This window comes from Canis lupus, chromosome 2, assembly GCF_003254725.2.
Source record: "Canis lupus dingo isolate Sandy chromosome 2, ASM325472v2, whole genome shotgun sequence".
NCBI classification, from domain to species: domain Eukaryota; kingdom Metazoa; phylum Chordata; class Mammalia; order Carnivora; family Canidae; genus Canis; species Canis lupus.
The window spans coordinates 17,711,472-17,724,243 of NC_064244.1; the positions used below are offsets into that span (position 1 = coordinate 17,711,472).

At 34.5% G+C, this 12,772-nt stretch overlaps 1 protein-coding gene across 2 annotated transcripts in view; it reads right to left on the minus strand.

The window, feature by feature from the left end:
• Positions 1-4,472: 4,472 nt before the first annotated feature.
• TMEM236 (transmembrane protein 236) overlaps positions 4,473-12,772 on the minus strand; it is a 38,743-nt gene continuing 30,443 nt past the window's right edge. For both annotated transcript variants that reach the window (XM_025445390.3, XM_025445389.3), the window contains one exon: positions 4,473-7,614. In XM_025445390.3, coding sequence (XP_025301175.1) covers positions 7,031-7,614 — 584 coding nt within the window. In that variant the 3' untranslated portion in view covers positions 4,473-7,030. The remainder of the gene's footprint in view (positions 7,615-12,772) is intronic.

Genomic DNA, 12,772 nt, shown 5'->3' on the forward strand with positions numbered 1-12,772 from the left:
AAAATAAATAAAAAAGACCAGAGCTTATTTTTTGAGTGGCTCAGTTGATTAGGCCATTTGACTCTTGATCTCATCTCAGATCTTGATCTCAGGGTCGTGATTTCAAGCTCCACATTGGACTCCATGCTGTGCAGTAAGTAAGTAAGCAAATAAATAAATAAAACCCATCAATATACTACCTATAAGAGACTCATTCAGACCAACAGACACATATAGACTAAAGTGAAGGGACAGGAAAAGATTCCATGCAAATAAAACCAAAAGAAAGCTGGAGTAACAATACTTGTATCAGACAAAATAAACTTTAAAAGAAAGACTGTATCAAGAGATAAAGATGGACACTTACATAATGACAAAGAGATCAGCCCAACAAGATGATATAACACTTACCAATATGTATACTCCTCCAAGTTGGAGCACTAAAATATACAAAAGAAAATGGTAACAGATCAAAAGGAGACATTAATACAATAATAGTAAAAAAATTTAACACCCCATTTATATCAATGAATAGTTCATCTGGACAAAAAAATCATTAAGAAAACAGTGGCCTTAAATGACACATTAGACCAGATGACACATTAGACCATACTTACCAGATAAATACAGAACAATCCATCCAAAAACATCAAAATACATCATGTGTACATTCTCTTTAGGTACACATGAAACATTTTTCCAGGATAGATCACATGTTAGGCCATCACATGTTAGGCTTCTCCAAGTAGGAGCACTAAAATATATAAAAGTAAATATAAAAAGGAGACATTAATACAATAATAGTAAAAAAATTTAACACCCCATTTACATCAATGAATAGTTCATCTGGACAAAAAAAAAATCATTAAGAAAACAGTGACCTTAGGGCAGCCCGGTGGCTCAGCGGTTTAGTGATGCCTTCGGCCCAGGACATGATCCTGGAGACCCGGGGTCGAGTCCCACGTCAGGCTCCCTCTATGGAGCCTGCTTCTCTCTCTGCCTTGTCTCTGCCTCTCTCTCTCTCTTTCTCTCTGTGTCTCTCATGAATAAATAAATAAAATCTTAAAAAAAAAGAAATAAAGAAAGAACACAGCATCCTTAAATGACACATTAGATCAAATGACACATTAGACACATTTGACTATACTTACCAGATAAATACAGAACAATCCATCCAAAAATATCAGAATACGCATTCTCTTTAGGTACACATGAAACATTTTCCAGGATATATTACATATTAGGCCACAACACAAATCTCAATATATTTAAAATGATTATAATCATATCAGCATCTTTGTGATCACAATGGTATGGAATTAAAAATCAATTACAAGAAAATAAACCAGCAAAACACAAGCACATGAAAACTAAACAACATGTTGCTAAACAACCGATGGGTCAATTAAGAAGTCAAGGAGGAAATAAAAAAATACCTTGAAACAAATGAAAATAAAATGTACCAACATCCATGGGATACAGCAAAAGCAGTTCTAAGAGGAAGTTTACAGTGACAGGGGCCTACCTCAAAAATCTCAAATAAACAATCTAACCTTAAACCTAAAGGAACTGGATAAAGAAAAACAAACAAAGCCAAAGTTAGCAGAATAAAGACAAGAGCAACAATAAATGAAACAGAGACTAAATAACAATAGAAAAGATTAATGAAACAAGAGTTGGTTCTTTGAAAAGATAAATAAAATTGATAAACATTTAGCCAGACTCATAAAAAAAAAGGACTCAAATAAAAATCAGAAAGAGAAGTTACAGCAGACACCACAGAAATACAAAAGATTATAAGAGAAAAATATGAGCAACTAGGGTAAAACAAATTGGACAATACAGAGAAAATGAATGAATCCCTAGAATTATACAATTTTTCAAGACTGAATCAGAAGGAAATAGAAAATCTGAAAGATACTGAGTACTAATAAGGAAATTGAATTAATAATAAAAAAATAACTCCCAACAAATCAAAATCCAGGACCAGATGGCTTAATAGATGAATTCTACTGAACATTGAAAGAGGAATTGACATCTTCCTGAAACTGCTACAAAAAATTGAAGAGAAAGGAATGCTTCCACATTCAGGAGTCCAGCATCACCCTGATATCAAAACCAGGCAAAGATGTTACAAAATAATTACAGGCCAAATATTCCAAATGAATGTAGATGCAAACATCCTCAACAAAATATTAGCACACTGAATTCAAGAATAAATTAAAAGGATTCTATACCATGATCAGGTGGTATTTTTCCCAAGATGCAAGGATAGGTCAATATTTGCAAGTCAATCAACATGATATACCATATTAACAAAATGAAGATAAAAATCATATCATCTCAGGACATCTGGGTGGCTCAGGGGTTGAGCATCTGCCTTTGGCTCAGGGTATGATCCTGGGGTTCTCGGATCGAGTCCTACATTGGGCTCCCTGTAGGGAGCCTGCTTCTCCCTCTGCCTATGTCTCTATGAATAAATGGATAGAAACTTTTAAAAAAATCATATCATCTCAATAATACTTAAAAAACATTTGACAAAATTCAACATCCATTTATGCGGAGAACATATCTCAACATAATAGAGGCCATATATGACAAACCCATGGTTAAAACATCATATTCTATAGTGAAAAGTTGCAGCTTGTCCTCTAAGATTAGAAACAAGACAAGGATGCCCACTTTTGGAACTTATATTCAATATTAGCACTAGAAGTCCTAGTCACAGCAATCAGACAAGAAAAGAAATAAAAGGCATCCAAACTGGTAAGAAGTATAATTGTCACTATTTGCAGATGACATAATTGTATATATATATATAAAATGCTAAAGACTCTACCAAAAAATTGCTAGAATAAGTGAATTGCAGTCAAGATGCAGGATATAAAATTAATATACACATATCTGTTGCATTTCTATACTCTAATAAGGAATTGTCAGAAAGAGAAATTAAGAAAACAATCCCATTTACAATTGCACCAAGAAGAATAAAATACCTAGGAAAAGATATTTTAAAATACCTATTTAACTAAGGAAGTGAAATACTTGTACACTGGAAACTATATGATATTGATGAAAGCAACTGGATAACACAAATAGAAAGATATGCCATGCTTATGAATTGGAACAAGTAATATTGTTAAGATATCCATACTACCCGAAGCAGTCTATAGATTCAATATAATCCTATCAAAATACCAAAGCCATTTTTCAAAGAACTAGAACAAATAGTCCTAAAATTCGTATGGAAGTAAAAACAACCCTGAATAACCAAAGCAATGTTGAAAAAGAAGAACAAAGATGGAGACCATCATACTCTTTGACTTTAAAGTATACTACAAAGCTTTAATAATCAAAACAGATGATACACACACACACACACACACACACACACACAAAATGGACATAAAAATCAATAGAATACAGAGCCCAGGAAAAAACCCACAATTATATGGGCAGTTAATCTATGACAAAGGAGACAAGAATATGTGATGTGAGAAAAAGTCTCTTCAGTGAATGATGTTGGGAAAACTGGACAGTTACATGGAAAAGAATGAAACTGGACCAGTTTTTCAATCCACATACAAAAATAAAGTCAAAATGAATTAAAGACATTAATTTAAGACCTGAAGTCTTAATATTCTTAAAAGAAAATATAGTCAGTAGGCATAGCACATGGGTCTTAGCAATATATTTTTTGTACCTATCTCCCCAGGCAAGGGCAACAGAAGCAAAACTAAACAAATGGGACTACATCAAACTAAAATGTTTTTGCACAAAACCAACAACAAAATGAAAAGGCAACTTACCAAATGGGAGAAGATATCTGCAAATGATAAATCTGATAAGGTATTAATATCCAAAATATATAAGAAACTAATAGAACTCAACACCAAAAGTAAATAAATAATAAACAATTTACTTTAAAAATGGGCAGAGGAGGGAAGTGAAGAGGCATCTTCCAAAGAAGATGTACAGATGGCCAACAGACACACAAAAAGATGCTTAACATCACTAATAACTAGGGAAATGCAAATAAAAACTACAATAAGATATCACCTCATACCAATCAGAAGGATGAGAAATAAGCGTTGATAAGAATGCGCAGAAATGAGAACCTACACCTGTTGGTGGGAATGTAACCTTGTGCAGCCATTATGGAAAACAGTATGGAGGTTCCTCAAAAAATTAAAAATAGAACTACCATACAATCCTCCGATTCCACGTCTGGGTATTTATCAAAAGAAAATGAAAATATATCAAAAAGATAATGTGTGTCCCTATGTTCATTGCAGTACTGTTTATGATAACCAAGATACAGAAGCAGCCTAAGTGTCCATCAACACATGGATAAATCTAAAAATGTGATAGATATACAATGGAATATTAGTCATGGAATATTGCTCAGTCATTAAAAGAATGAAATTTTGCCATCTGCAACAACATGGATGGTTCTTGACCATACATGTTAAGTGAAATAAGCCAGACAAAGACAAATGCCACATGATTTTATTTATATGTCAAATCTCAAAAACAGGACAAATGAACAAAAAAACAAACAAAAAACAGAATCAGACTCTTAGATACAGAGAACAGACTGGTGGTTGCCAGAGGGGAGGGGAGTGGGTAAATGAGTGAAATTGGTGAAGAGGATTAAAAGGTACAAATTTCCAGTTATAAAATAAATAAGTCATGGGAATATAAAGTACAGCATAGGGAATGTAGTCAATAATATTGTAATAACTATGTATGGTGACAGGTGATCATTAAAGTGATCATAGACTCATGATTATAGACTCATTACAGTGATCATTTTGTAATGTATGTATATCAAATTACTATGCTATATACCTAAAATTAATATTGTATGTCAACAATTTAAATTTTTTAATTAAACAAAATACTGAAAAGCATTGAAATGAAAAAAACATAGACTTGAACTTTATAAACTTGTATACTCTCGAAATAAAATATTAAATTAGTTACTCAATAATTCTCCTCCTATATGTACATGACTTTACTATTTGTATAGTGTTGTGACTTCCCAATATATCAGGTACATCCATTTTCAAATATTAGATGCGAGATGCATTCTAAACTCAAATAAGTAATACTTTAGTTTGAGCACTGTTCACTCTATAAATTCCAATATAAATATAATGTATGTAAAATATATTATCTAAGAATATTACAAAGCAACTACTTCACTATAGGTTCCTTAAAAAAGATTATCATAGCATAATTTGAAAGAAATTATTTGAATTCTCATCTTTTAAGAGTTATAAGTATTATATAACTTCCTGTTGGACTGGCAGATGAAGTAAGAGATGCATTGTTAAACAAGATTTAGGGAATTTAAACAATAATGGGGAACTCAGAAAAGTAAATTCATAATGAAAGTCTTAATAGAGTATTATAATTTAGGGTCAATGAGAACTCAGGAGGGATGGTCAAATGCCTGATGAATTCACAATAAATTTAATGTGTATATTCAGTAGGTTGCTCATTTTTGTACTTAATGCTGCTTGATGAAAAATTACTGTCTGAGGTAACCTTAAGATTTTACATATTATTCTTTACAAATGCATGGTTAAAATTGTTATTCCCAGACAGTAAGCAGGGTATGCAGCAAAAAAATGAGACAGACAAATTAAAACAATACATTTAGCTACTTGTTTCTCTGGGATTTGGTACATTTGAAATATTTAGAATTTATCTGGTTATTATTGTTTGCCAGACAATGTCATGAGAGCATTTCCTGTCTCAATCCTCTCAACCCTCTTAAAGTACAATTCCAACCTATTGAGATACTATTATTAGTCTCACGTTTTAGATGTGGAAACTAGGGCTTTGCATGGTCAAAGAACTAGCCCCAAGCCATAAAGCCAGAAGCTAAGCTTTTAATAACTGTGAATAGATCTTTTCTTATAGTGTGAGGAAAAGCCATAAAGCATAGGGGGCCAGTGAGACTGAGGAATTTGGTGGACAGTAGGGGTGGCATGCAAGTTCAGTTATCCATCCTTAAGCTATTTATTGCCACAGATCACTGAAGAGACTCATTAGTTCAGCACATTACACAGAAGCCTCTCAAATTTTTCTAGCAGCTGAATATCCAAGAGTGTCTGTCCCAACACAGTGAAAGCAAATTCTGTAATTATGTATCTAATCACTTAACATCAAGATATTCATTATACATTCTTACATAAAACACTAATGCATTTACTAGTATGGTCATAAACTGAACTTCTAATTCTAAACAGGGCTTGCAATTATTTTTAGGATGATCTGAAATTCTACAACCAAAATATTATTTGAAATCCACATCTTCAATTTATGGCTCCTTCCAATTATAAAACCTTATCTAGGTATTACTGATGTACCTAGACTTCATTATATTAAATAGTATTTATATTAGTACTTCAGTACTAGTAAAAGAACCGTGCCTTAAACTGAACCAAACATCTATTACACTGAATTGCCGCTTATGCTAAAATCAGTTCAATTACATAAAAGTCATTTGCCACACGGATTAAAGAACATAATCCCATGCTTGAAGAAGACCTTAAAACCGTAATTCAAATTTTTAAAAAGTATAATTTAAAAATGATTCAAGAACTTTAGGCGCATTTTCTAAAAAAAAAAATAGTTTAATTCTTGTAATGCTCTTTAATTTACATAAATGATAAAAATCTCATTCTTGGACTTAGTGGGAAAACATGTTCTAATTTTTTTAAGGCTTTAACGAAGAGTGTTTTTAGAAAAAGAGTGGTGTGTGTATATATATATATGTATATAACTAATGAAAATAACTAACATTTTCTAGAGATCCCGGGGAGCTAACTTATAAGAAATAAATGTTGCTTAAATTTAACAGCATTTGAATATATTTTTTAAAAAGTGATATGCTACAGTTATTAAAAATAGTGTTCTCTCTACAATCTATTCCTATTTCATTATATATTACAAAAACTTACACCCCAGAAAAAAATTACAATTATTTTGTAATGTACACATGCATAATGAAGAGGTTTGACTACATGACATTTTCTCTTTAAAACGAAGACGTTTCAAAGGTAGAGAAAGCCCAGATTTTGGTTAAGTAATTGAAGTAAATGTAAGAGAAAGTCACTAGTACGTTTTTACAAAGGCCCAATACAGGTGTGACAGTTCCCAGGGCAATGATTAAACCAAGTCTAACAAAAATAAAGGGTAAATCCTGGAGAAGAATGCTCAGGAAATTCAGAAGAGGGTTCTGAGGAGTTAATATAATTCGAAGGATAGAAATAAAACTGAAAATGTAGACTGGGAATAGCCAGCCTGACTTATACACCGAGGGGTGGCCAGCCACGCGCACCATTTCTATGGTGTCAGACCATAGCACGAAGCTCCACAGGAAGATTTGGGCTCGATCATCTTGCAGGGACATTGCTTTCAGGACTCTCGAGTGAAAGACAGGCTCTTGGGGTACCCTCAGCACTGGAGTGGAGATCTGTGTCCTTGTTGCTGATGGCTGTGATGCCTGGGTCGTCCAGGCTAGCTGGGGAGGTGAAGTGTTTTCTTCCTTTTGTTTCACTTGGTCTGTCACAGTTTTTATTTGTTGCAAAGTAGTTGTATGAATGTGCCTGTCTTCATTACCTGCAAAAAATTGATTTATTCGAATTTGTAATTTTAAAAAATTTATGTAAGTTAACATTTTATTTCAAATTTATGTAAATTCCAGATTTTTAAATTTTAATGTAAAATTTAAAGATAAAATTGTGTTATCTTATTTGATGTCTGTTTTACACATGGAAATTCAGACAAAAGTGGGAAGCATAATGACCAAAAAGACCCCCCACACACACACAAAAAAAACCCTCCAAAAGAACAGAGGCAGAGAAGGTTCTTCATATTTTTAGTTTTTTCTAGATATGGATCTCAAGTCATTTCTACCACTTCACAGTACTAGCCCTACTGGCTAGTGAGCTAAGCACTTTCACATATTACCTCATTTAATCCTCAGAAAAAATCTGATAGATGGGGATTACTATCCCATTTTATAAATATAGAAACTGCAGCCCAAGAGATGAAATGACACCCTAATTCAAATACACAGTAATGATCAGAGCTGGAATTCCCACCCAGCTTTATTTGACCCCAATTGACAATCTCTTAACTTTATGGCTGCTATTACCATCTGGAGGCAATACATCATGTGCTAATTATAAAACATAAAAAAAAACATGAAATCAAATGACTCCAAAAGTCCAATGGTCCAATCTCGTCCTTTTTAATAAGAAGTCCACAAGGATCACTACAACCCAGATCTCCAGGCTCGGAGCTTGGTCTTAAGAGGGAATCTGTTTGACCATGAGAAAATCTTAGTGAAGGGTGCCACTCGAATCCGAGATTTTTTTAAACTGTAATTTTTTTAAGCTGTAATTTTGAACCACTCAGTACAATTAATTAGACTAATGCAACTTGTTTGTGGCCATAAGGCTATCCCTGAAAAACATGACAATCTTCTGAATAAGGGAGATAACTTCTCATGAGTATCACATTGTGTATGTGCTCACACATGGGTCTCTCTGTGCACACATGGGTGTTGAGGTTGGGAGAGTATGAAGGGATCCTCAAATTTCAAAACTTACTACCAATGTTAATAGTCTGGTTTTCATACATGAAAAGTATAGCACATTATTTCTCAAACATTCATCTAGTTAAGCACCATTTTTTGCTAAGAATTTTTAGGTCTTAACAAAGTTTATTTATTCAGCAAACATGCTGAGCTGTCATATTACTTGATAAGACAAAATTTAAAGGAGTCATTATGCTGAATAGCTCTAAAGGTTAAAGACACGAAGTCAATAAAAGTTTGAACTATATTGAACTGATGTGAAAACATTTTAAAATAAATAAATTATGATTAATGATTAATACTTGATTACTATAAATAGGAGCTGTTTAAAGAACAAACCTGTTTTTTTTATATAATGAACTGCTGTAAAGTTTTAAGTGTGAATTGAGTTTACCAATAAACTAAAACGATAATTTAAATTCTTGATGAAATATTACTTACTTCTGATATGAATCATTTGTATACATAGTTTTTAAGGGTCCTACTATATATATAGAAACTTCTTTACCAACCTTAGATGACATAGCATGGATGAATATCATTTTTATATATAATAGTCAAGTAAGAAAGAAAATTATACACTATTATTTTAACATTCATAAAACCATCTCTTTTTAAACTCAGATGCTTACTGGCATCAATTATATCTCTCATTTTACAAAAGAGAAAAAAAAAACATGGAAATCATGTTTCTTAGAGTATGTCATGTCCTGGAGAACTCTCCTTCACCTGTCTTAATAGATAAAGCCGTTTGAATGGAAATCCAAATTTCTTTGTCAACATAAATAATGCAGTGCATAATTTGGGCTTTGGAGGACGATTGCAAATTCAGCACTGTTTCAAGGCCAGGAAGCAGCAATCTTAAGAAGTGACACATTAACATCTTTTTTAAAGATTTTATTTATTTAGTCATGAGAGACACAGAGAGAGAGACAGAGGAAGAAGCAGGCTCCTCGAAGGGAGCCTGATGCAGACTCAATCTCAGGACCCCGAGATCACACCCTGAGCCAAAGGCAGATGCTCAACTGTTGACCCACAGGCATCCCAACACATTAACATTTTTAAACAGTCAGTAAAAATCTTAATATCTGTGGATAAGAGCCGTGAGATGAACAATGAATTCTTGGCTAGAGTTCATTTTTAATAAAATAATAAAGTCCTAATCCATGTGTATTGGTGAAATTGGGGCTGGAAGCTTCATATCTCTCTATAGCTCAATAGAGACTGAGGGATTCTGTTGTCCCCTTTCCAACTGAGAAGTACTAGAACTATCAGCTAGAAAGTTCTGCTGGCCTGCCAGAGGGCAACGTAGTGTTGAAGAAGCCAAGAAACTGGTCACAAATTTATCCTCAAGCAATGTAAACTTTCATGTATTCAATACTATTCCATTTGAGTCAATAACTAGTTCCCCTTCAAATTATTATTTTTTTAATTTCCACTTTGTTCTTTTGTTGTTGTTAGTGTTCTATTGGGGTAAAATGATATTTATTTGTGCAAAATCCATAAAAAATATAAGCATGAAGAAAGAGATCTACTCACTTCTTAGAGTCCCTACATAAAGCAAAAGTAGCAGGCATTCTGTGGAGTTCCCTACATCTAATGCCAGGTGTCCAAACAACTTTTTGTCTTCATTGTGAAAGCTAAAGAATAAGAAAATATCATTTAAATCACAGATAAAAGTTTAAGTAGGTAACTCACATCTATTTTACTTGATTTTTTTTATTATTTATTTATTTGAGAGTGAGAAAGATAGAGCATGACCAGGGATGGAGGGCAGACAGAGAGGGACAAGCAGACTGTGCACCCAGCATGGAGCCCAATGAGGGGCTGTCCCACCACTCCAAGATCATGACGTGAGCCGAAACCAAGAGTTGGACACTCAAGCAACTGAGCCACCCAGGCACCCCTTGATTATTTCTCTATTTTGATGTATTTTTATCTTTAACTTGTCCCCCAAAGTTTTAGATAGCTCACAGGGAAAACCTAAGAACAACAATAACATATCAGTAGTGGAGAATTTTCTAAAGTGAGCATGTATTCCTCTGGCGAGAGAATAGGAAAAAAATAAAAGATATTTATATACAAGAGAAAAAGAGAGAATCATAAGGAAAGGTGCCTAAAACCAAGACACAAATGGAACTAACACTAAAAATACACTGGTTAGGCTCCCAATGTCTGTCAGTAGCAGACAGATTTTAGAGTGCCATACCAAGCTCAACTGGGGATAGAGGATGGTAGCAGATACTGTGGAAACAGCAGTCCTAACCTCACCATCCTGTCACCTGTGATCACATCAATAAATACAGAAGAATAAAAAGTGGTGGGACTTTAAAAGGAAGGTTAGGGGGTACATGGGTGGCTCAGTGGTTGATCATCTGCCTTCAGCTCAGGTTGTGATCCCAGGGTCCTGGGATCAAGTCCCGCATCAGGATCAGTCCCACATCAGTCCTGCAAGGAGCCTGCTTCTCCCTCTGCCTATGTCTCTGCCTCTCTCTTTGTGTCTCTCATGAATAAATAATTTTTTAAAAAATAAAAATAAAAATAAATAAAAGGAAGGTCAGTTCTATTGAATGGGTCTGAGACTGGAGGTCAGGACGGCTCATCTGAGAAGTAACAGTTAAGCAGAAACCTGAAGAGTAAGGAGGAAGGAACTTTCTAGGTGGTAGAAAAGGCATGTGTAAAGATCTTCCAGCCAGAGTGATTGAAAGAGGGAAAGTTTTATAAGGAGTTGGGGAGGCAAAAAGGGAAGAAGAGCAGAAGAGCCAAAACCTAGTAAGTGCTCTCTATATACCAGGCACTGTTTAATTCATTGAATCTTTAGAAAAACTCTATAGTATAGATACTTTTATTTTCCCACCTGGAAGATGAATAAACTGAGGCACAGAGAGATTAACAATTGTTTCTAAGGTCACACAGCTAGCAAAAAGAGCAACCAGAACTTGAACCTCAAACCCTTTGCCCCTAGATCACATTATAGGTGGCGGAGTCAGGCATAAAGTGTGTGGCACCTAACAGGCCATGGTAAAGTCCTTGGGCTTTCTTCTAAGCTCAGTGGAAAGCTGCTAAAGATGGAAACTGGAAGGCAGAGGAACCAGAAAGGATATGGAGACATCAGCAAAGAGGTTCTCAAGGCCACAGAGGCAGCTGCTGTGAAATGAGACTGGTACCCAATTCACAGCAACCGGATCAGATCAGAGAATTATTCAGGAAAAATAAAATGTTCTAGAGAAAGTGAAATGCTAATAAATTAGAAATAACATTATGAGAAAAAAAATCTGGAAGAGAAGAAAATTAATTGTCATTACATATAAAGTATGTTAAGCACACAAAACACGGGGTCATAATCTTGGTGACTACAAAAAAATGTAATAAAATACACTGCAGGGCACTTATCTACATTGTTATTTTGAAGGTATCTACTAACTAAACTCAACTGGACTATGGTATCAGTTGTTTCCTTTGAGCAGCACATCTGAGGTCAGGGAAAACCACTAACTTCACTGCCAAATAATAAATGATGAAACCAGGACCTCCCTCACAGGGTGGTTATGAGGAATGAACAGGTCAATATGTGTAGAACATTTAAATAGCGCCTGACACACAGAAACAGACATATGTGTTAAACAAATCAAACAGAGCAATCCCTAAATATCAAAGTGCAATAAATAGTAAAAGGGATCAGTCTGTTAAACTTTGGTTATAGTTACACTGTTACCCACTATCCCATTTATGGGGGGGAAGGAGGACAAGTTTGAGAAACTGTGTCATACTACAGAGCCTTCAGGAGGTCATGACTTTAATTCTTATATTTGCCTGTTCATACCACGCAGAAAAATGCTCCCTCCTTCCAAATATAAATAATACTAGCAGGTGCAGGTGCAAGACAACTTGCAACAGCTAACAGAGGAGTCTATCATGTGCATCTCTTCCCAATTCCATAATCAGTGTTCAGTGACATCATCGCCCTGGTAGCTTTAAAATGGTCACAGAAGGAGTAATGACACCAGAGAAATGGTGGAAGGCTACAAATCAGGGTTTTTCCATGGACCTCCTGCAGAAATGGCTGTTTACACGTTGACCAGAATACTACTGCCTGTGTTCAAAACGGTACACAAGTTCTCACCAGATAATAATTCATAACAATAATGACTTCAAGACAAATATTCAACCCACCAT